Source organism: Mandrillus leucophaeus, unplaced genomic scaffold, assembly GCF_000951045.1.
Source record: "Mandrillus leucophaeus isolate KB7577 unplaced genomic scaffold, Mleu.le_1.0 Scaffold61, whole genome shotgun sequence".
In the NCBI taxonomy this organism is placed as follows: Eukaryota; Metazoa; Chordata; class Mammalia; order Primates; family Cercopithecidae; genus Mandrillus; species Mandrillus leucophaeus.
In genome coordinates, this window is record NW_012106586.1 from 4,707,513 (window position 1) to 4,731,973 (window position 24,461).

General features: G+C 49.6%; 1 protein-coding gene across 1 annotated transcript; it reads left to right on the top strand.

Annotated features, from left to right (window-relative positions):
• The first annotated feature begins 9,437 nt into the window (after positions 1-9,437).
• On the top strand, positions 9,438-14,589 carry PDX1 (pancreatic and duodenal homeobox 1). The gene is made up of 2 exons (XM_011999973.1): positions 9,438-9,942; positions 13,588-14,589. The coding sequence occupies exons 1-2, from the start codon at positions 9,537-9,539 to the stop codon at positions 14,031-14,033; spliced, it is 852 nt and encodes a 283-aa protein (XP_011855363.1). The 5' UTR covers positions 9,438-9,536; the 3' UTR covers positions 14,034-14,589.
• The last annotated feature ends 9,872 nt before the right edge of the window (positions 14,590-24,461 follow it).

A 24,461-nucleotide genomic window follows, 5' to 3' on the forward strand; every position in this document is an offset into this window, starting at 1 on the left:
CAATAATCTCTTTGGTAGTTGTGTGCATAACGTAGTTAGTTGCTGTTGCACGCAGCCGCACTATAGGAGAGATGGCTCTCTTCAAAATAGAGCGTATTTCATAGCTCTTGAACTAAATTATCACTACTTACATGCAAAGAAATAAGTGTGCAACACCCGAATCAAATGCGGCCCACTCCCTGCTGCTTTTTAGGTAGATTGTTCAGTGGAGAGTTTTCCTGACTCTCAAGACCACAATGCAAATGATGAAGGCTCTCAGGAGAGCACAGCATGGGGCAAGCGCAGATACAAGAAGGAAGATCAAGTTGACCAGATGATCCAGACATTTAATAAGAACTTCCCAAAGTTTTCAGTATTCAAATAATTATACAACTGTTGACGTGTGTGTGTGTGTGTGTGTGTGTGTGTGTGTGTATGTGTGTGTATGAGAGAGAGAGAGAGAGAGAGAGACAGGGTCTCACTCTATCGCCCAGGCTGGAGTGCGGCTCACTACAACCTCCACCTCCCAGGTTCAAGTGATTCTCCTGCCTCAGCCTCCTGAGTAGCTGGGATTACAGGTACACGCCACCAGGCCCGGCTAATTTTTGTATTTTTAGTAGAGATGGGGTTTCACCATGTTGGCCAGGCTGGTCTCAAACTCCAGACTTCAAGTGATCCACCCACCTCGGCCTCCCAAGGTGCTGGGATTACAGGCGTGAGCAACCATGCCCAGCCGACATTCTATTGAATAGAAAGAGGAAACAGTATGTGTTAGGTTTAAAGACCTAATTCTTTCCCATGTTTTAAAATAACATGTCTAAGTGATTACAATTTTGCATGGTTCCTACCTTAGGCACTTTCTCTAGGAACCTAATGCAGTTAGAAACATTTGGTGAAAAATAATTTGCTATCCAGAAAGTTTCCCTGTTTCCAAGATAAGAAAGCCTGTTCTGCCATCCCAGCAGGCAAGGGTTGTTTAAGTTACTAGATAACAAAGTTGTTATTGATTCTAGTATTTTTACTCTTCCTGATTCCCTGCAGTCCAAAGGGAATTTGTCAGACCAGGAGTGATTTTTATTAAAAAAGAAAAAAGAGTAGTTGCTGTTCTTGTAACTGGCCTCATTGTGACAGATGGGATCCTAGTGTTTTCTCGCTGCCCTTTACTCAGGAGCTAGGAGAACAGAAAGCAAATAACCAAGAAACCAACACACTCATAGTAATCTGGATTTCTCAGAGTTGAGCCACAGCACTTGGAAATCAAATATTGGCTCCTCCTGAACGCCCCTTTTAGCCTGTTGTTGTTAACCAGTTTAACATTCCCTTATCACATGCTCATGTGGGCAGAATTAAATGGAATTAGCTGCAAATTATATAAAATTCATTTACCTTTAAAGGAAGCTATTTGGTCATGTTCAGTGTAGACAGAGCATTGCATTAAGACACAAGTTAATGGTACTGCCTGGAGATGAATCAATTTGCTTTGCTTTTATTGCCTTCCTTTATTTGTCCTTATGTGGTAGCTACCGTGACTGGAAATGCTCAGCTCAGGTTCACAGAGCCCATGTTGGAGCCACACTAACATCTCAAGGAGAGTCCCGCTGTTTCTAAAGAGCTCAGTCCAAGTAAGCACAATAGCAAAGGAAGATCATGCTGATCCTCCCTTAATACTTAGTCACAGAGAATAGATGGTGAACAGGGTGGCTTATGCCTGTAATCCTAGCACTTTAGGAGGCCTAGGTGGGAGGATTGCTTGAGGCCAGGAGTTCAAGACCAGCCTGGACAACATAGCAAGACCTTGTCTTTACCAAAAAAAAGAAAAAATTAGCTGGCTATAGTGGAGCATGCCTGTAGTCCCAGCTACTCCGAAGGCTGAGGAGAGAAGATTGGTTGAGCCCAGGAGATTGAGGCTGTAGTGAGGTAAGATTGTGCCACTGCATTCCAGCCTGGGTGACGGAGGGAAACCCTGTCTCAATTAAGAAGATAAATAAAATTTAAAAATGGGTAATGTCTAAGAGAGAAAGGCAAACCTATGAGAATGTTGAGGATTGATAAGCGCCTTGTCTATATAGGGATTAAAATAACATCTATTGAACTTCTGCTTTCTGCACTGACTTAGGCATTTTTCTAAGGTTTCTTTATTTCAACCTCACCATAACCTCATGATGCAAGGTATATTTTTATTTGAATGTGCATGCTTCATGTGTTCTTTAAGAGAGTATATGAATCTCTATATAATAAATAAATTATACATGAGGTGTCTGTTGTTCTTAATTTATAATGTTCATAAGAACGACTGTGGCCAGGCGCAGTGGCTCACGCCTGTAATCCCAGCACTTTGGGAGGCCAAGGCGGGCAGATCAAGAGATCAGGAGTTCAAGACCAGCCTGGCCAACATAGTGAAACCCCATCTCTACTAAAAATACAAAAAAAATTAGCCAGGCATGGTGGCACATGCCTATAGTCCCAGCTGCTTGGGAGGCTGAGGCAGGAGAATCACTTGAACCCGGGAGGAGGAGGTTGCAGTGAACCAAGATCATGCCACTGCACTCCAGCTTAGCCAACAGAGTGAGACTTTGTCAAAAAAAAAAAAAAAAGAATAACTGTGTATGTGTTCAAAATGCAGACTCCCGAGTCTCACTCACCCCCATATCGTTATTCAGAAGATCTGGGGTTGGGCTCAGATATTTTCATTTTATAAGCATCCCACTGATTCTTGATATACACAGTTCATGAATCACACTTCCCTATAAATCCATGTTACTTCATTGATTAGTAAGAGTTTGTATTTTTGTGAGATTTGCCTAAAGGTAAATGTGTTGCAATATGTAACTGGAGAAAATATAAAAAATGTTTTCAAATACTGTGTCTCTGTGCACAACAATACACTGCTAAGAGATACCTACCATAAGAAGAATTCCTAATAGGAAAATTTGATAAAGTTGAGACCACAGTCAGTCTTTTACTTTAATCTTTGCAAGAGAGGTGGTGGACCTGGCCTAGGCTGTCAAAAGAGAAGGCTTCACTTGTGCTGCTCTGAGTTTAGCATTGACTCTCCCATCTTAACCCCATCGATTTCTAATTTTAACATTTGTATGTGGATCTTGATTTGGGGGGACACACAGAGGAATCACTTTGACGGTAGTGTTCCTGCACCCTCACAAAGACAACCAGGGTTAATTAACCATGACCCTTTTTCTGATGTGAAAAAAAGCAGGAATAGGGCAGGATTCCAGCTCTGCTCTGGCCTAGAGACTAGAATGACTCCCTTCCCTCTCTAGGCAGTTTAAGGTTTCCTCTGAGTTTATGATGACAGCTTCATCTCCAACCCAAGAATGCAAGAACCACAGACAATGCTAGGAGAGTGGCCTCTGGCCAGAATATACTACTTAGATACTGGGTTCCACACCTACTGGGCTAGCTAAAGCATTTTGAGTTGTGATTAGTTCATCCACTCAAGTCTTTCTTTTGGCTTTTCTGGCTGTGAAAAAGAAGGCCCTGCCCCTTCTCCACACCTGTAGAGTCTCTCTATGGTGTCCTGATGGCTACATGAGGGTCCTCCAGCAATCCCCCTCCTCCATCCCTTTTAAGCAGGACTGTACTTGGGGGCACATTACCCTGAAACACTGAGTAATATACCTACTAAGTACTTCCTCCCAGTGTTCCTGAATATACCTTTCCAGGTCTACCCATCTGGAAATATCTTTAGACATCAGCTCATGGTGATAGTCTGCCATTCTTCTAGATGCACTAATAGCCAATAGTTCAATGCTTACATACACATTAAAAGCAATGCTGGGGGAGAAAGGAAGAGATGACCATTTATTGAATGCTTTCAAAGTGCCAGGAACATTAGTTTTGTCTCATTGAATTCTCACAAAAACAATAAAAACATTTTTTGGGTGCCTACTATATAGTAAGATCGTATAGTGTCACAGCCAACAGAATGGATTTTAAGGCCACATCAGGGCCAGGCGTGGTGGCTCATGCCTGAAATCCCAGCACTTTGGGAGGCTGAGGTGGGCAGATAACTTGAGGTCAGGACTTCGAGACCAGTCTGGCCAACAGGCAAAACCCTGTCTCTACTAACAATACAAAAATTAGCCAGGCATGGTGGTGTGTGCCTGTAATCCCAGCTACTAGAGAGGTTGAGACAGGAGAATCGCTTGAACCCCAGAGGCAGAGGCTGCAGTGAGCTGAGATCGTGCCACTGCATTCCAGCCTAGGCGACAGAGCAAAACTCAGTCTCAAAAACAAACAAACAAATAAACAAACAAACAAACAAAACAGCTGGGCCTGGCGGCTCACGCCTATAATCCCAGTACAGTCTTTGGGAGACTGAGGCGGGCAGATCACCTGAAGTCAGGAGTTCAAGACCAGACTGACCAACATGGTGAAAACTCATCTCTACTAAAAATACAAAATTAGCCAGGCATAGTGGCACATGTCTGCAACCCCACCTACTTCTGAGGCAGGAGAATCACTTGAACCCAGGAGGTGGAGGTTGCAGTGAGCCAAGATCACGCCATTGCACTCCAGCTTGGGCAACAGAGCAAAACTCTGTCAAAAAAAAAAAAAAGAAAGAAAGAAAGAAAGAAAAGAAAAGAAAAAGCCACATCATCTCTGCTTGGATCTAGGCTCTGCCATTTACTAGCTATATGATTCTGGGCAAGTAACATCACTGGGCCTCAATTTTCTCCAGTGGAAAATGGGATGACAGTAACTGGCTCATGGGGTTAACACTGGAAAATACTTGAACAATGCCTGGCTCCATGCATTTGCCATTATGATTACTATATGCAATGGGGCCAGCTTATGGGACAGTGCTATTATTTCCATTTTACAAATAAGGACAGGGAAGCTTAGTGAAGTCATATAACTTAGCAAGGGACACACAGCTTGTGCAGAGCAAAACCTGATGTACAGGACTGGGGTATGCAGCTCCTGACCTTTCTATGGCCCACCAAAGCCAAAGCATATTTCTACCAATGAGTTTTGGTCACTCAAAGAGTGTGCAGGCAGGTGCACAGTAAGAGATCTACAGGCATTTGATCAGTACATGTTACCGAAAATCTGGGTCCTTCAAACCATAAACGATGTGAAATGTAGGAAGGTTGAGAAAGGACACTGGAGGATAGTGTGGGTGAAGCCTTCTTTGGGCTGCAGCAGGAACCTGGAAGTAAGGAGAGGCTCCTAGGAGAACAAAGGATTAGTCATAGGAAATGGTGGTGGGAGGAGGAGGTGGAAGGCAAAGAAAAGGAACTGTGTGGAAGTAAGGAACTGGTTACCCAGGACTAAGCTCAGAAAGGAAGCAGCAAGGATTTCTGGAGACTGCACATCTGGAAGGTACAACCAGAGATGAGACAACCAAAGGGGTGAGTCCAGAGCTGTAGGGGGTGGGCCACTGGGAATACCAGGAGTGGGGAGCAACAGCTGACCTCAGATCCTTTGGAGCCTCGACGTCCTTTCATAATTTTCCTTTCATCAGCAGAGTGAACTGAGGGCCACGGAAGGATTAAACCAAAAGTGGAAAGAGCTCATGTCTGGGGGCCCCACTCTCAGGGGAGGAAGCCTTGAGCAGTGGCTGGAGGCAGCAGCAGACAGTACTGGGCACACCAAGCACCCCCCTCCTGCCCCTCTACTCCTTTCACACCAGACAGAGCTAACAGGTATGGAATAAGACAATTACCCAATTAAATTATGTTTTTAAGCTGCTTTTATCTGTACAGTTCAGGGAGCACTGAATCATCCGGAAAATAATTTCAGCTCTCCACTTATTTTCACTAGATTTCTTAGCCCTACGAATCTTGGAAAACCCTTCATTCAAAGTCTGAGGAGTCTGAGGTCCTTTCCTCTCGCCAATCCCCACAACTCAAGCTGCGTTTTCCTGGTCCCTCTCAGACCTAGATACCAAATTCTGGGTATTTATTTATTGTTTTATTTGTTTTATTTTGTTTTATTTTTTGAGACGGAGTCTCGCTCTGTCGCCCAGGCTGGAGTGCAGTGGCGCGATCTCGGTTCACTGCAAGTTCCGCCTCCCGGGTTCACGCCATTCTCCTGCCTCCGCCTCCCGAGTAGCTGGGTCTACAGGCGCCCACCACCACGCCTAGTTAAATTTTTTTGTATTTTTAGTAGAGACGGGGTTTCACCGTGTTAGGCAGAATGGTCTCGAGATCTCCTAACCTCGTGATCCCTCCGTCTCGGCCTCCCAAAGTGCTGGGATTACAGGCGTGAGCCACTGCGCCTGGCCATGTCTGGGTATTCATAAATCAGCAGGAGGGAAAAATTGATTAGACTTAGGAGAATGAAAACCTGCCTACATTAGTGCTCATTGAATGAAATGCTGATGAACAAAAGTGCAATCAGTTATAGAAGGATTCTCATTCTACAGGTCACATCGTTTGCTTTACAGAATTTTCCAACTCAAGAAATAATTTAATTTTTATTTTCAATAGAGATTTAATTATAAAATGAATATAAATTCCATGTGCATTCATGATGTATACCTTGGAATTAAGTGGGATTCATCTTTTTTTTCATTTATAATGGGATGCAATGGCTTAAAAATCTTATCACCAAGCCAAATTCAGCCCGTAGCATGCCTCTGAAACCATTGAGGAAGACTTAGCCACTTACCGAGAACAAGGTAACCTGTGTTCTCCCGGGTGCAAACCGCGTCTCTGTGAAGGGAAAGGGGGAAGAGGGCAGGCGAGGACCTCCAGTATCAGCGAGAACTATCAGGACGTCCTGCTAATAAACGACTTTTTCACTGTCCACACTTTAATTGGTTTACAGCCTTTTTTGTTTATTTATCCATAAGAGCTGCTGTTAAATGGCTCGGGAAGGTGCTCGCCTAATGGCTCTGTATCGCTGCCGGGCCTGTTGTGGGCGAGGCAGCTTGGAGGGGGCGCAGGCTTCAGCGGGGATTCAGAGCGGAAACGCATTTCGCCTGTAATGGACTCGGCGATTTTACGATACCAGAAGCTAGATCCACAGGGGAGTACAACACACGACCTTACTCAGCGGAGGGCTCCCCGGGATACGTTTTTTATACGGCTGTAAGTGATAAAATTCCAGATAACTTCGTCTCCTCTAATAATAATAACAATAATAATAAATGGTTGTTTGACCTTTGCTTCCTGGGTCCCTTCATTAGGTCGCAGGCAGCAGAAAATGCTAATTGTGAAAGTGAGAACGCGCCTCCGTGGAACACCTCCGGCGCTCCCCGCCTCCTCCCCTATAGCCCGGGGTACCCGGGTTTTAGCCGGCGACCGCAATGGGCGGATTGCTTTCTGCTGAGAGCCTCTTTTCTTTCTGCAGGGCAGAGCAAAAATATTAAATGGAAGCAAATGAAGCATCGAAATGGAGACCAATTTACAGAAATGTGCAATTAGTTGAGAAGTGCAAAGTAAACACTCCGGGGGTGGCGGGCGAGGTGGGGAGCAGGGGAGGGAGAGTGGGGCGCAGACTGAGTCCAGAGCGGGTGTGGGGGTGCCCAGGGAGGAGGGGAAGGGAGAGGAAGAGGAGGGGGAGGGGAAAAGTGGCCGATCTTTGTCCTGAGCGGAGCTCGCCGTCCGCTCATAACCACGTCGCCAAGTCAACCCGCGGCGACTCGGCAGATTATCTCCAAGGGTCAACACGCCGTGGCCGGGCAACCCCCTCCAGTCTGCCCTCCTGATCGATGTGGTCACTCGCGGCCAGGGCGATAGGGTAGAGTTCTCCGGGCCGCAGACAATGGACTCATTGACGCGGGCGCACAGAGATTAGGTGCGCAGCCCCACCGCCTTTCACTCTCTGCCCCCACCAAGACTGCAGGTGGCACTTTTCCCTGAAGAAATCACCGAAACTCTCCCTGTCCACCGCCGTGCTTCCCTTGGCCTGTCTTCGGTGACAGCAAGGGCATCTACAAGCCAGGGAACCACACATCAGGGCCACACACATGAGCTCTCACACATCGGAGCAAATGCTGAGACCACACCAACCTCCCGCAAGACAAGGAATCTGCAGAGAAGTCCACATTCCCGACTAGCTTTTTGTCTTTTAATAAAAATAAAGAGTACTCAGAATAGAGCATTCAATCCGCACTTAAAATACAAATATTTCCAGTAGGAAGAAATACATTAAAAATCGACTCTCAAAGGTCATTGGATGTTGGTATGTTGTTTAGGAAAGGCGGTGCAGTGATTTTTCCCTGGCTTGGTTCTTTGTGGTTCACGCTCTCTCTTGCTGAGCCGTTTCCGCAAAGGTGTCCAGTTTTTCTAAAACCCTCAGTGGCGTTTCAAGAAACATCCTCCTTTCGGCAGTGCCCGGTCAGAGGCTGGTCCGGCCGCCAGGCCTAGCGGGTCATGCCCAGGCCGGGGGTTGGACGCCACCGCCACCCGGAGGTCATCCATCCGCGTCAGTGCGTGCAGAAAAAGTGGCCCTATTTATGTCAGGACCCCAGAATGTCCAGAAGTTATCGAATGACTTGAAGCCAAGCACAGACGTTATCATGGAAAATGCAGCGTTTTTATTTCTTTTTCTAAATAGGTAACTCTTCTTCCACTTCCCCCTCTTCCGCTTGCCTTATTTCAATTGCAAGCAGAAGAGAGTGGGTGTTCTCCGCCGGCAAACTCCGCCAGGGTCCAGCCCGTAGAGAGTGGTCAAGGGTCTGGAACCCTCGTGCCAACACCTGCCCCTGCCTCGCAGTCCCAAGAAGAAGGCCGCGCGCGTCTTTCCCCCTCGCTGTACTGGGAAGCTACATTCCGGGTTGGCCAAATGGGCCCCAATTTTTCAAAACCAAAATTTGTAATACCCTTCAATTAAAAAAAAAGAATTTACAAAAGTCTCTGTGAATGCTTCAGAAGTTACCATTTACACCCCAGTACTTGTAGCACATCCACAAGTAAAAACACACAACGAATGCCAGAGTTTTGTGTGTTTTTTAACCGACACCTTGGTGGCTGTGAACAAACTTCATAAATAAAATAGAATCAAATTCTTCCGAGCTAGAGAGCTGGGTCTGCAAACCTTTTTCATCGTTTTCCCCAACAGTTAAAAGAAATTAAAAGCTCAACTGGTCTCCTTGTAAACTACATCAATTAACAAACACACTATGTCTATTATCAAATATAGTAGAAAATGTAGGAAAATAGAAAAATATAGGAAAATAGAAACGTCTAAGCCACGGGGAAAATGTTTCTATAAATGAATGATTCTAATGTTTTCATGAGCGCCCACTTTGCAGAGCACCGCCAGCTGCCGGTTCAGGGGTGTGCAGCAAACTCAGCTGAGAGAGAAAATTGGAATGAAAGCAGGTGCTCGCGGGTACCTGGCCTCTCCTCTTAGGGCTGTCAGTCAGGCCAATCACAGCCCCCGGCTGAACCACGTGGGGACCCGCGGAGCCTATGGCGCGGCGGCCGGCCCGCCGGTCCCCGCAGGCTGTGGGTTCCCTCCGAGATCAGTGCGGTGCTGTCAAAGCGAGCAGGGGTGGCGCCGGGAGTGGGAACGCCGCACAGTGCCAAGTCCCCGGCTCCAGCTCCCGACTCCCGGCTCTCGGTGCCCAAGCCCGGGCCGCAGCCATGAACGGCGAGGAGCAGTACTACGCGGCCACGCAGCTTTACAAGGACCCATGCGCGTTCCAGCGAGGCCCGGCGCCGGAGTTCAGCGCCAGTCCCCCTGCGTGCCTGTACATGGGCCGCCAGCCCCCGCCGCCGCCGCCACCCCCGTTCCCCGGTGCCCTGGGCGCGCTGGAGCAGGGCAGCCCCCCGGACATCTCCCCGTACGAGGTGCCCCCGCTCGCCGACGACCCCGCGGTGGCGCACCTCCACCACCACCTCCCGGCTCAGCTCGCGCTCCCCCATCCGCCCTCCGGGCCCTTCCCGGAGGGAGCCGAGCCGGGCGTCCTGGAGGAGCCCAACCGCGTCCAGCTGCCTTTCCCATGGATGAAGTCTACCAAAGCTCACGCATGGAAAGGCCAGTGGGCAGGTAAGCCTGGCTCCCCACCCCTTTCTCCTTTCCGGTTCTCACCCGGCCGCCCTACCTCCAAGAGCTCCCAGGAGCCTTCTCTCTGTTCCCGGCACCTTGGATTATCCCAGGTCGGACTAAACTACGTCGGGGAGCTAACGAGGCCATCCCTCACAGCAGCGCTTCTCTGGTGCAGTTTGAAGCATCTTTCCCACCCTACTCTCCTGGGAGCGTTAACTCCTTCCTTCCCTGTACACTGAGCCCATCTTCGCCCCAGGAGTCCGCGCCCCCAGCGCCATCCCTAGAGCGCTAAGGCTGAGTCCAGCTCAGGGCTTCGGACACTATAGATCCTCCTCAAGCAGGGGATCCGGGAACCCAGGACTCATTGGTAGTGCACGTCGAGGAAGCCGAGTAGGGACAAGGGTGCCTCTGACCCGGGCCCCAGATCGCCTTCGGAGCCCCGGATCCTCTCACTTCCCGCACTTCGTTAAGGAAGGGCAGGCATCTAGGGGCGCCAGGTAGGTGCACAAAGGCAGGGAGGGAAAGGAAACTGCACCCAATCTCGTAGTGTCCGGCTTCCCTGGTTGGGGAAACAGGATGGGAGTAAAGAGGAAGGGGCTGGGGCAAGGCACCGCGAGGCTGAAGGCCTGCCTCTCTACGTCAAGCCTGGCGGCTAGGAGAGCAATCTGAGAAGCGAATTCGTTTTTCACCAACCGAAAGCAATTGAAGCTGTCTCCCCGCGCTGCTTCCCAGGAAGTAATTCTGCAGGAGATGGGCTCTCCCTGCCTAGCCAGTGGGGAGGCGAGAGGTCTGGTGCCTGCGGCCCTCGGCGCAGGCGGAGAACAGAAGGTCTTTCCCGGAGCCGGGAGCCGGAGGCACAGAGTAGCCCCCGGGTCCTTCGCGGCCCCGCTCGGGCGGCGAGTTCCGGCGCGGCCTGTGTGGTCGCCGCTACACACTGTCATCGCTGCCGTGCCGCAGCCACTTCTGGTCACACCTGCACCGTAAATAGTTGCCTTTTCCTTTCAACTGGCAGCCGGGAGTAGGGGGAACAGCTCGAGCCGACGTCCCCCGGCGCACCCCGAGAATGCTCAGCGCCCATCTGCGGGGTCTGGCCAGCCCTGCCTGACACTGAGCCCAGACGCAGACAGGCGGGGCTTTGTGCGGGAGAGGGAGGGGGACCCCAGCTCGCCCGGGGTCCGCGGGACGTTCCCCTTCCTAGTTCACTTTCTCGCTAAGGCGAAGGTCCTGAAGCAGGACGAGGGCTGAACTGCGCTGCAGTCATCCCCACCTCCAGCGAAACCCACTTGACAGGGGCGCCAGAAGCTGCCGCGGCGCCTCTGCGAACTTACCCAGCTCGCGCGGCCCTGGCGAAAGGCCTTGACGTCTCCGGAAATGCGGGGTTCTTAGGAGGCGGGAGGACAGTCCCTTGAACAAAGGTGGGGGGCTCCCATTCCCCAACCAATTCCCTTCCAGGGCTGCCTCCCCTCCAGGCCTCTCTCCTGGCCTCCTAGGCCCTCAGAGCTCCTGCTCTCCCGGCCTGGGCCTTCCTCAGGAAATGGGCGACAGCTGGTCTCCGAAAGAGGCTTTGTGAGGTGGAGGAACGTCCTTATCCCAACCCAAGCGGGGATACCTCTGCTCTGGAGGACTTGGGCTTAGGCTGATCCCAAGAAGCCAGAAAGTAAAACCAGAAGGCAAATCAGCAGACTTGGCGTGGGTTCGGGGGACCCAAGTAGGGCGACACTCTCGGGTTCGAGTTGGCCCCAGGCCTTCGCTGGCGCCCTCTAACCCGCTGCACGCTCGACTCTCGGGGAAGGAGCCGACCTCCCCTCTCTTCCCCAGGAAGCCGTCTCTGGGGCCGGCTGCTATCCCCGGGTTCCTCTAGGGGAAACTTCCGATGGAGCCGGAATTCAAAAATTGCAAACCCACCTGCCCCTGGGAAGAGCGAAGTGACAAAAGGGCTCTCACTGGCAGTACGAATCTGAATGCTAATGACAACAGAGGTTTTGAAACACATTGACCCCCAAATGCTTCAGCAGCACTGGCCAGCTGGCACCTAAACTGCCTCGCCCTGCGCCTTGGGGAAGGGCCCAGGCTCGGCGCCCTTGACTTTTTCCCACCATCCTCAACCTCTACCCCTGCCACAGGCACAGGCCCCCCGGGAGTAGTGCACCCCGGGCCGTCTCTCCCTGAGCAGTCTCTCGCAGGGCCTTCACCAAGCCCGCAGCCTAAAGCAGGAACCCAGAGACATGTGGGTTTAATGTAAAAACTTTAGAGAGCCTTTCAAAATGTTTATTGAAGGCCCCCCTCGCTTCTCTCCCAGGCGTGGGATGCCAGGTAGATTCGGGGATGCCCCCAGCGAGTAGGACTCTCCCTGGACTAGGGTCTGAGCCTCTGCTTCAGCTTCTGCCGCCTTTTCTCGACCTGGGGGGAAACCCAGTAGGGTTCCATGGCGAAATTAGCCCGCCTCCAACGCACACACACTCGCCTTTCAATTCCTAAGGCTTAGCCAACATTCACAGGAGAAATGTCCGCGGCCTTTGCTCTAAAACAAGTCTCTCCCCGGAGCTTTGGTGGCATTTCCCGCGTCAGCATCCACAGTCCGGGTGCAGTCGGTACTTTGCACAGAAAAGAAAATATTGGGACCTGGCTGAGCGCAGGGGCAGTGAATGTGGGTCTCCAACCTCCTTGTCCAGGGCGTCCTGTTGCATCTTGGAGACACGGGAGGCTTGTTTCTGCACCACTGCCCCCTCCTCCTTGGGGCTGTCGGTTCGGCAGCTGGGCTAGGGCCCCTGTGTCTCCCCTCAACACCTCTGAGGGCATTTGGGATCCAGGGTGTAGAGTCTGGAGCTGCCAGAGTTCTGCTCTAGCCAACGTGACCCCTAGAACAATATGCTCTTCACTTCGAGGGCAGAAGTCTCGCTGAAGTTAAAACAAGTATGGAGAATTTGCTGGCTGTCAGGTTGGGACTAATTACGATATAATATATATGGAGAGGAAATACATGGTCCGATATAACAAAATGTATCACAGTCTCCATTAGCACAAAGATTTTCAAACTGCAGGTTGCACCCATTCGCAGGTCATAAAATCAGTTTACTAGGTTGAGATTAGTATTTTTTAAACGAAATAGCAGATAGTGGGGGAAAAAGTAGATAGCATCATAAGTGGTAAACGTTTGTTTTACGTTCTTAAGATTTGTCCGTATAACTGACTATAATGTTGGTGTGTGAACTACACAACGATCTGAAACGTATTTCTTACATTTGTGGATCACCGTCGGGAGGTTTTTTTAAGCCCTGAATTAAAGGCATTTTATTGTTTTGGTAGGATCCAGTCGGTTTAACTATCTATTACCTACATTTAAATCAGCATCAATCAGTCGATTAACACCGATTAAGCGAGCGCATTCAAGGACCACTCATTGGCCGAGCCAAGCCTAGGCTCACGGCGAGAGCCGACTGGGGTTTGGCCTGCAATAAAAAGGCTTCCTTTACTAGGGAAGGGCTTCGCGCGCCTACACTAGGCGCTGAAATGGGATGCTCGGTGGCTCCGGCGGGAGCAACTGGTAGGGCTAGGACTCCCTGATCCCCTTGAAGGGGTTGGGCTGCGTGGGTGGGGGCTGTACGGGGCTCCGGGGGCCACACTCACGCCCTGTGTCGCCCGCAGGCGGCGCCTACGCGGCGGAGCCGGAGGAGAACAAGCGGACGCGCACGGCCTACACGCGCGCACAGCTGCTAGAGCTGGAGAAGGAGTTCCTATTCAACAAGTACATCTCACGGCCGCGCCGGGTGGAGCTGGCTGTGATGTTGAACTTGACCGAGAGACACATCAAGATCTGGTTCCAAAACCGCCGCATGAAGTGGAAAAAGGAGGAGGACAAGAAGCGCGGCGGCGGGACAGCGGTCGGGGGTGGCGGGGTCGCGGAGCCTGAGCAGGACTGCGCCGTGACCTCCGGCGAGGAGCTTCTGGCGCTGCCACCGCCGCCGCCCCCCGGAGGTGCTGTGCCGCCCGCTGCCCCAGTTGCCGCCCGAGAGGGCCGCCTGCCACCTGGCCTTAGCGCGTCGCCACAGCCCTCCAGCGTCGCGCCTCGGCGGCCACAGGAACCACGGTGAGAGGCAGGAACTGCTCCTGGCTGAGCGGCATCAACCACTCGCCGAGGAGGAGCAGAGGGCCTAGGAGGACCCCGGGCGTGGACCACCCGCCCTGGCAGTTGAATGGGGCCGCAATTGCGGGGCCCACCTTAGACCAAAGGGGAAAACCCGCTCTCTCAGGCGCATGTGCTAATTGGGGCCCCGCGGGTAGATGCTGGCAGGCCTTCCGAAAGAAAAAGAGCCATTGGTTTCTGTAGTATTGGGGCCCTCTTTTAGTGATACAGGATTGGCGTTGTTTGTGGCTGTTGCACACATCCCTGCCCGCCAACAGCACTCCACCTTGGGACCTGTTTAGAGAAGCCGACTCTTCAAAGACAATGGAAACTGTACCGTACACATTGGAAGTCTCCCCAGTACACAGCAGGGGAGGTGGACCGAATGCCTTAATCTGCCCATAAACAAAGTCATTCTTACTCGGGCGACCACTTTAAGTTTAGAAATAATTGAATGGAAATGTTTGAGTTTTCAAAGATCCCGTGAAATTGATGCCAGTGGAATACAGTGAGTCCTCCTCTTCCTCCTCCTCCTCCTCCTCTTCCTCTTCTTCCCCCTCCTCTTCCTGCTGCTCTCCTTTCCTCCCCCTCCTCCTCCTCTCCCTCCTCTTCCTCCTCCTCTTTCTTCCTAATCTCTTTCTCCTCCTCCTCCTTCTGCCTCCCCTTCTCATCCCTCCTCTTCCTGTTCTCTAGCTGCACACTTCTCTGCTGCACATCTTACAACTTGCACCCCTTTCTTCTGAGGAAGAGAACATCTTGCAAGGCAGGGCGAACAGCGACAGGGCTGGCTTAGGAGCAGTACAAGAGTCCCTGTGCCCCAGTTCCACACTGCTGGCAGGGAAGGCAAGGGGAGACAGGCCTGGATCTGGGGATGAAGGAGAAAGATGGACCCCTGGGTGACCACTAAACCAAAGATATTTGGAACTTTCTATTTAGGATGTGGATGTAATTCCTGTTTCAAGGTAGAGGCTGTGCTGAAGACAAGCACAGTGGCCTGGCGTGCTTTGGAAACAAACTATTCACGAGCTAGTATGACTTTCACATCTTTAGAAATTATGAAAACGTATGTGATTGGAAGGTTTGGAAACCCAGTTATCTTATTTAACATTTTAAAATCATGAAACAGTTCTTTACAAACAGGTCTGTGCATCCCAGATCTGTCTTCTTTCCAAGGTCTGGATCTTGTGTTCAGGTTATGTTTGTGGGAAATGCTTAATAAATACGGATAATATGGGAAGAGATGAAAACTGATTCTCCTCACTTTGTTTCAAAGCTTTCTGGCAGTGGGATGATTCAAATTCACTTTTAAAATTAAATTAGCAGGTTTCTTGTTTTTGTTTTTGTTTTGACAGGGTCTCATTCCGTCGTTCCCGGGTTCCTCTTTTTTTTCAGGGATTCTCCTACCTCAACCTGCTGAGTAGCTGGGATTACGGGCTCACACCACCACGCCCGGCTAATTTTTGTATTTTTAGTAGAGACGGTTTCGCCATGATGGCCAAGCTGATAGCGTCTATTTTTTTTTTGGTACTAATCAGGGAAAACCAGGTAATTAAGAAATAGTGCACTTGAGTTTTGAGTTGGAGCACCCTGTGAGGGGATGAATTTCCAGTTTTGTTTTATTTTTAATTTAAGAATGTCTTCTCAAGCTGACTTTCTCAGGCAACAGAACCTAGAGCGTGGGAGACAGTTCGGAGTACCGCTGGCCAATATTGCATCCTGGCGGAGTCAAGCGCCGCCCACCTGACGCCTCAGTGCTGCGGCTGGTGAAACCCGCCACTGGCTCCCACTGTGGTCGGGCCTCCTCTTTCCTCCCAAAGCTGAGGACGCAGGCGAGGCCGTTTTCTGTGACCCTTCCAAAAGAAGCGTTGTTTTGGATGAGTCTCCGTATCCGGAGACCGAGGGCCAAAAGTGTCTTATGTTAGAGGCAAAGATGCCCGGATTTAGAGGGCTTCCAACCCCTAGGACCACTCTGCTCTTCCCTGCACGAAGCTCTCTGGTGGGCGCCTGAGCCCGACGGTGCACCCGACGGCCGTCCCCGGCGCTCCCTGGGTTCAGTATCAGTACCTCACTCCCAGGAGTCGCTGCTTTTCTTTCACTTTTTGCAAAGATAGATGCTGTTTGTTGTTGCTGTTTTGTTTTGTTTTATTGGAGAGAGAAATCGAGCCCCTCGGGATAAAAGTAAGTCCCCCGGATCAGAAAGAGGAACTTGCGCATCGTTGAGCGTGCTCTTTCTCTGCAGTTCTCCACGCCCGCCGGGGCTCTGGGGTGGGGCAAATCTGCGCTCGCATCCCTGGTCCCTCAAATATTGGCCCAGCCCGTAGTCCTGATAAAATGATTCCAGGTCAGTGACTCAGTTTCCTCATCCAGAAAGTGGAGGCAAATGCTACTTCATGGAGTTGCTGTGAGGCTTAAACCAAAAAAGAAAAGTAAAATGCTAATTCGGCAATTAGGAATCCCTCCACAAATAGTAGCTATTGTTTTATGGCTGTCATCGTTTTATGTTTTATGGAAGCTGCTGTTTCTAAAGTCCCCCACCAGTCCCCCGGCAGCCCCTCTCCTCTGGCAAGTCCCCACACTGTGGCTGCAGATAGGAATTTTGTTCCTCTTCCCACTGATCTTTGCCGAACACTGCCTAGTTTCAGGACGCCCTTCCTCGTAAATAAACTCCCTAGGTTTTCCACAGCAAACTTCACCAGGCAAAGAACTGAAGTTCCGCGACCAGTTAGTTGGTGGAGGCGCAGAAACTTGTCCTCGGACCCCGCGCAGAAGCCGTCGCCCTCTCCGAGGCTCCGTACCCGACTTGGCTCTGCGAATTGGGCCAGCCGCTGCTTCTCCGCGAGGCCCGAGGGTTCGCCAAGGAGAGGAGAAGAGGCACAGGCCGCCCGAGACTGGTCTTTGGGCAGCCGAGGGCGCGGGGTGACTCGGGCAGGCGTGCGACCTCCGACTGCCCAGGGTTGGGCCCGGGATAAGAGCTTTGCTTGAAAGTTCTCTGGGTGGCAGGGACTCGGGCAACCGGAGCCTGTGCCTCCCGCGGAGAAGAGCTCGGACTCCGGAGGTCGCGCCGCCTTGGGCTTGAATTCAGTCCTTCCTTACTGCCCGTGGCTTTGCTTACATCATTTAACTCTCCGTTTCCTCGTCCATACAGTGGGCTCATAAGGAGGCGGTAAGGAGATGATGATGTCTCTGAAGAGTTTGGGACAGGGCCTGGTGTAGCCTCCCGTACGCCTGGTGGGGGTGGAGGAGGTGATGCGTTGTTGACAGGAGAAACCGACCTTTCAGGGAGGCCCAGGGAGGCAGCGGAGAGCGAAGTCCTGCTGGGCGGAGAGACCTCGAGGAGAGAGAGCACCGGGAGAGGAATGAACGCCGCGGACCGCCCCTCTGGGTTCCAGCCGACCCTTGGAGGCGGGACGGTGGGCTCCGTCCCGACCCCTCAGGCAGCTGGACCGATACCTCCTGGATCAGACCCCTCAGGGAGACTCGCGTGGGGCCCGAAGTGTGTAGCTCAAACTCTGAGCGGCCACCCTCAGCCAACAGGCCAGTGGATGCGAATCGAGGACCCTGAGGGGAGGGGGCGCTCAGAGCTGCATGCCTGTGCACGGTGCCGAGCTCTCCAGAATGAGGGGACCGTAAGGAGATCTCCAAGGAAGCCGAAAAAAGCAGCCAGTTGGGCTTCGGGAAAGACTTTTCCGCAAAGGAAGTGATCTGGTCCCAGAACTCCAGGGTTGACCCCAGTACCTGACTTCTCCCGGAGCTGTCAGCCTCCCTCTGTTCTTCGGGCTTGGTGCGCTCCTTTCATAATGGACAGACACCAGTGGCCTTCAAAAGGTCGGGGGTGGGGGAACGGGGGAAGTGGCCTTGGGTGCAGAGGAAGAGCAGAGCTCCTGCCAACGCTGAACGCAGTTAGCCCTGCGCAAGTGCGCGCTGGCTCAGCATATGCGCTCCAGAGCCGGCAGGACCGCCCGACCCTGCTCACCCGGAGGAGAAATCCAAGAGCGCAGCCACCTGCACCTCCATGCCCCAAAGACCGTCCGAGCTGGAGCCACCAGCCCTCCATTCCTCTTCGAATCTTCAACCCCAAGGTAAGGTAAGTTCACCCAGCGCCGCCAACGATGCGCGCGATCCGGCGGCGGATCACGCGCGGAGCTCCTACCGAGAGCTCCATGCGCGCCCCCAACTCTCGGATCGCGTTCCTAGCTCTGTCCAAGCTGCAGAGGCCCACGATTCGGAAAATCCGGCACCAGTTTCTCACCATACACCGTCACGTGGAAATCACTGAAAATGGGAACCCGGGTGGAGTATCTGGGAGCGCACGCTTGTCCAGGGGGGGCCTGAGCTATGGGACTTTCTCCAGGTCCCTCTGTTTCCTGCCGGCGTAGGAGACTCGTAGTGTCGGATCTCATAGTGACAAAAGATAGTGCATGGGAAACAAACAAAAAACGCCTCTCCTTTTCTTCCGCAATGTAGTTTTTCCTGTAGGTGGGCTAACATAGTACTTGAAGAAGTTCTCACCTTGAAAAGTTAAATCCATACCATACAATATCTGACAGTCGGTGATGATTTCGGGTCATGCATATTGTTTTTAACAGGGCTGATGTCCATAAATAACTTGTTCTTCGCTCCAGTACTGGGGCCTGAACGCATTCAGCAACATATGTTGGGTTCCTGCTTTGTTGCGGCACGGCTGGAAGCCTCACAGTGCTTGCCCTGGAAGCACAGTTTTTACAAGACAAATCACCATCTTCCCACTTGATGGTCAATACCGTCATGGAGATTGAATTGATTATCAGTGACTGAATTTACCAGAGTAAATAGAAGTCACTATGATTCCCCAAAATGAATGTCTCCTTTTGAACAAGAGTTGTTTTGATTTCTTAATTTTGGTCTCCTTAGTCTAGCACTGCCATCCTCTCCTTCAACCAGTTCAGTTCAATGCATTTAAGTTTGACTGAAATTTAAGTAGTGTACTTTCCTTTTCAAACTGGTGAAATCTACCTGTTCTATTTGCATCCCCCCACTACCCATTCTCTCTCATTCTCTCTGTCATTCTCCCTCTCTCTCTCTCTCTGTGTGCGTGTAGGTGTGGTTTCTGTCTGAGGGTGAGTCTCCCCATCTTTGTGTTTCTGAGGATGCCTGTGTAACCTATGTGCCTACGTGTGTTTGTGTGCATGGGTTTAGGATGGTCTTATGTGGGTTGCCATGGTGACAATGATCAGGTGTATCTGGGGACCAAGGAAATCTTCCTATATACATTTTATTTTATTTACTTATTTATTAATTTTTGTGACGGAGTCTCACTCTGCCACCCAGGCTGGAGTGCAGTGGTGTGATCTCGGGTCACTACAACCTCCGCCTCCCAGGTTCAAATGATTCTCTTGCCTCAGCTTCCCGGGTAGCTGGGATTACAGGCACCAGCCATCAATTTTCGTATTTCAGCCTGGTGAATTTTCGATTTTAATACAGACGGGGTTTCGACATGTTGTCCAGGCTGGTCTTGAACTCCTGATCTCAAGTGATCCACCCACCTTGGCCTCCCAAAGTGCTGGGATTACAGCACAGCCATCTCACAGGTGTCTGATGGCATTGCCGATGATGAAAACTGTCCGCTCAGGTTACTGTCTCAATTCTTTGGGTTGACACAACGTTTGAAGGCAAGAAGTGCTGTCTTTAGAATAACACAAAGTTGAAACTTTGGTAGAAGCTGACAGATTGCTAAAGTACTACCATAAGGAACTTTAAAATCTTCTCTTTCTAAAAAAGAAGTTCACAACTAAAGTATTTCGTGGCCTCAACAAATTTACCTATAAAGCCTCCTGAAAATTAAGTATTTACAAATGTCAGGAGAAGGAAATTCTGGGTTGATACTGAATCAAGCTTTACTCCAACCCAGCTCTGACAGGCTAGATGTGGGAGCAATAAACCTGATGGAAAACTGAGGCAGGGCAGCAGGAAGCAGAAGGCCTCCTTGCAAAAGAAATGGGAATGATGCAGCCTCTTATCTGGCAGTCAGCCTTCAGGAAATTGCTTCCCATGGTCAGCTTGTGCAGTGCGAAGAGACTGGCAGGAAACACTGGGTAGGAAGGGGAGGTCAAGGTCTGCAGATAACAGCAGCTACAAATACGTGATTTCAGAGTGAAAGTGTCTGGCTGAAAGGGATGAGGCTTATAGGCTACCTAGTGATAACCTGTCAATACCAGGTTCCCATATTAAAGTATGATATATTTACACATCTGTAAGATGGAATGCGCATGATAAAATTATATTCCTTCCAGGTGCAGTGGCTCACACCTGTAATCCCAGCGCTTTGGGAGGCCAAGGTGGGCGGATCACCTGAGGTCGGGAGTTCAAGACCAACCTGACCAACACAGAGAAACCCCGTCTCTACTAAAAATACAAAATTAGCCGGGCATGGTGGCACATGCCTGTAATCCCAGCTACTCAGGAGGCTGAGGCAGGAGAATCGCTTGAACCTGGGAGGTGGAGGTTGCAGTGAGCTGAGATCGTGCCATTGCACTTCAGCCTGGGCAACAAGAGCGAAACTTCATTTCAAAAAAAGAAGAAGAAGAAGTGAGCCAGGCGCGGTGGCTCACGCCTGTAATCCCAGCACTTTGGGAGGCTGAGGCAGGCAGATCATGAGGTCAGGAGTTCGAGACCAGCCTGATCAACATAGTGAAATCCCGTCTCTACTAAAAATACAAAATTAGCCGGGCATGGTGGCACATGCCTGTAATCCCAGCTACTCAGGAGGCTGAGGCAGGAGAATCGCTTGAACCTGGGAGGCAGAGGTTGCAGTGAGCCGAGATTGCACCATTGCACTCCAGCCTGGGCTACAAGAGTGAAACTCTGCCTCAAAAAAAATAAATAAATAAAAATAAAAATTATATTCCTGATGTTTCATTAAAATTATTTCCTCTGTAAATGAGATCCCATGGCTTTTGAAAGCATAAATAGCTCTAACTTTAAGCAGTATTCTATCATTCAACTTTAGGTTGAACACCTTGGAGTCCTTCCCTGAACATAGAGCATATAGAAACCTTAAATAGATGCCATATTATCAGCACGCATTCAAGATAGTCGTCTATATTGTGGAATACTCTGAAATCTCACTTCTAATGATAATTACACATCTAAAAAGTGTAAAGAAGCTGATCTGATCACCACACATAATATGGAGTAAAACATCACTATGTACCCCATGTATATGTATAAGTACTATTTGTCAATTCAAAAAAAATTACGTGTAGCAATATTTTTGCTGTTAATTATTTACGTCATTGAATAAATTCTCTCTCTCTCCTCTTTCAGAATTCTCAATGAACCTGATTTCCAAAGGTATAACATTTTGAAGTCATTTCTCTTATTTACATATGCTCTAGAAAATTCAGAAGTTCCACACTTCTAAATATGTCTGGAAATACTGCTAATTTGAAATCGACATATTACATGGAATTATTTCCACTTCATAGTTCTAGAAACAAACAAAAAAATGTACAAAATAAGGCCAGGCGCGGTGGCTCATGCCTGTAATCCCAGCACTTTGGGAGGCCGAGGTGAGTGGATCACAAGGTCAGGAGTTCGAGACCAGCCTGGCCAATATGGTGAAACTCTGAAACCTTTCTCTACTAAAAGTACAAAAATTAGCCAGGCCTAGTGGCAGGTGCCTGTAGTCCCAGCTACTTGGGAGGCTGGGCAGGAGAATCACTTGAACCTGGGAGGCAGAGGTAGCAGTGAGCCAAGATCGTGCCACTGCACTCTAGCCTGGGCGACAGATTGAGACTGTGTCTCAAAAAAAAAAAAAAAAAAGTACAAAATAGAGTTGGGCAAGGCGGCTCATGCCTGTAATCCTAGCACTCTGAAAGGCTGAGGAAAGAGGATTGCTTGAGCCTAGGCGTTTATGACTATGATTGCAGTGAGCTATGATTGTGCCACTGCACTCCAGCTTGGGTGACAGAGCAATACCTTGTCTCTAAATAAAGCATTTTTAAATGTTCAAAACAATCTCTAAGAAATAAAAAATTGGCCGGCACAGTGGCTAATGCCTGTAATCCTGGCACTTTGGGAGGCTGAGGTGGGCAGATCACTTGAGGTCAGGAGTTTGGGACCAGCCTGAGCAACATGGTGAAACCCTGTCTCTACTAAAAATACAAAAATTAGTCAGGCATGGTGGCGAGCACCTGTAGTCCCTGCCAGTAGGGAGGCTGAGGCAGGAGAGTCGCTTGAACCCAGAGAGGTTGCAGTGAGCCGAGATCGTACCACTGCACTCCAGCCTGGGCAACAAGAGCGGCACTCCATCTCAAAAAATAATAAATAAATAAATAAATAAATAAATAAATAAATAGAAAATATTATATAATTGGATTTATTGCAATCAATGAATGTGTGGTTTATTTTTATTTAACATTAAAAGACTATGTTTCTAGGCCCTAAGGACAGGAGAGTGGATAATTTCTCCTGTGGATGATTGGACCTTTCCACAGTAACACAAACAGATTGTATAAAGCACAAGCCATTGTTCATGCTACCCTTTGTCCTCCAGTCCAGTGGAGGAAACAAGGAACAATCCCTGGCCAAATGTACAAATTGAAAGTGCTGTTTCTCACTACCTTGGGCGGGCTTTAGCTTCCGGTTTTGTGTTCCCTATTTACTGCCCTTCTGAACTAGGGCAAATAACTTGATCCATTTGAGCTTGTCTACTCCCCTGTGAATTAGGGATAATCCCATCTCATGTGACTACTGTGAGAGTTAAGTAAGATAAGGTATGTGAAGAGCACATACTTGGGTGTGTGGAAAGCTTTATTTTTATTTATTAGGTACAAGGTCTTACTCTGTTGCCCAGGCTTGAGTGCAGTGGTGTGGTCCTACGATCTTATGGTAGCCTCAAACTCCTGGGCTCAAAGCAATCTTCTCACCTCAGCCCCACATGTAACTGAGACCACAGGCACGTGCCACCTAGCCCAGCTAATTAAAAAAAAATTTTTTTTTTTTGGACATGGGCATCTTGCTAAGTTACCCAGGCTAGTCTCAAACTCCTGGGCTTGAGCAATTCCCTTGCCTTGGCCTCCTGTGGCTGGGATTGCAGGTGAGAGCCACGTCACCTGGCTGAGTGCCACCTCACCTGGCTGAGTGGAGCCCTTTAGAAGGATGTGGTTTTTCCAGAAGCTGAGGCCTTTCTTGCCCTACTAAATCACAGACAGCTCTTTGCTCAGTGGACCTCAGGGGGGGGCAACAACTGCCACACCAATTGGATGTATGCCCTTTTCCCTGGAGCCTGGAGTCCTCCCTCAGATGGGGACAACTAGGTCTTGTCCTGGCTCTTCACAAGAGAATGTCTGGACTGCAAAGTCACATTGAAGCTGACCAGGCATGAGCAAAAATAAACCACCACTGGTATAAAACACAGAGGCAAAAGCCGGCTGCACTGACTGAAGTTACACGTCAAACAGCATTGATACCCACATGCAATTAGCTTTACTTGTAAGGCACAAGCATTTCAGCCAATTTAAGGATAGTCTGATAACCAAAGATAGAAAGTCTCTTGACAAAGTAGAACATTGTAGGGATCTCTAGCCCCCAGCCCCAAAGAATAGGAGATTGTTCCAAGACCTTCTTAATAATTCATCTCCTTAGATGTTACTATATTGATGAGTGTTAATATATATTTATATATATAATATATATTTTATATAATATGTTGTATATTTTCAAACAGTAGGTTGCAACTGATTAGTCAATAAAGTCAGTTTAGCCAAGCGCGGTGGTTCACGCCTATCATCCCAGCACATTGGGAGGCCGAGGCACTTAAGGTCAGGAGTTCAAGACCAGCCAGGCCAACATGATGAAACCCCGGCTCTACAAAAAATACAAAAAAAATTACCTGGGCATAGTGGCACATACCTGTAATCCCAGACACTCGGGAGGCTGAGACAGGAGTTTTGCTTGAAACCAGAAAGTGAAGGTTGCAGTGAGCTGAGATCACTCCAGCCTGGGCAACACAGTGAGACCCCATCTCACACACACACAAAAAAGTCAATTTAGTGGGTTGTTACCAGATTTTTATTTTATATATATATATGGAATCCAAGCTGCTTTGACTTCCTATTCTGCCATCCCTAAGTGTTGTGGACCTCCCTAGTCCCTTAGAGCACTCCAGCCAATACACTTACTTTCTCAGCAGCAGAGGAGAAGAGACAAATCAGAAGGATATGCATCTATGGTAGACAGAATAATGGCCCCTGAAAAATTGAAAGGTGTCCACATTGCAATTCCTGAAACCTGTGTCTATGTTCCCTTACAGAGCAAAAGGGATTTTTGCAGATGTAATTAGATTAGATACTTAAAATAAAGAGATTATTCTAGATTATTTTTGTAGGCCCAATCTAATCATACAAGTCCTTGAAAG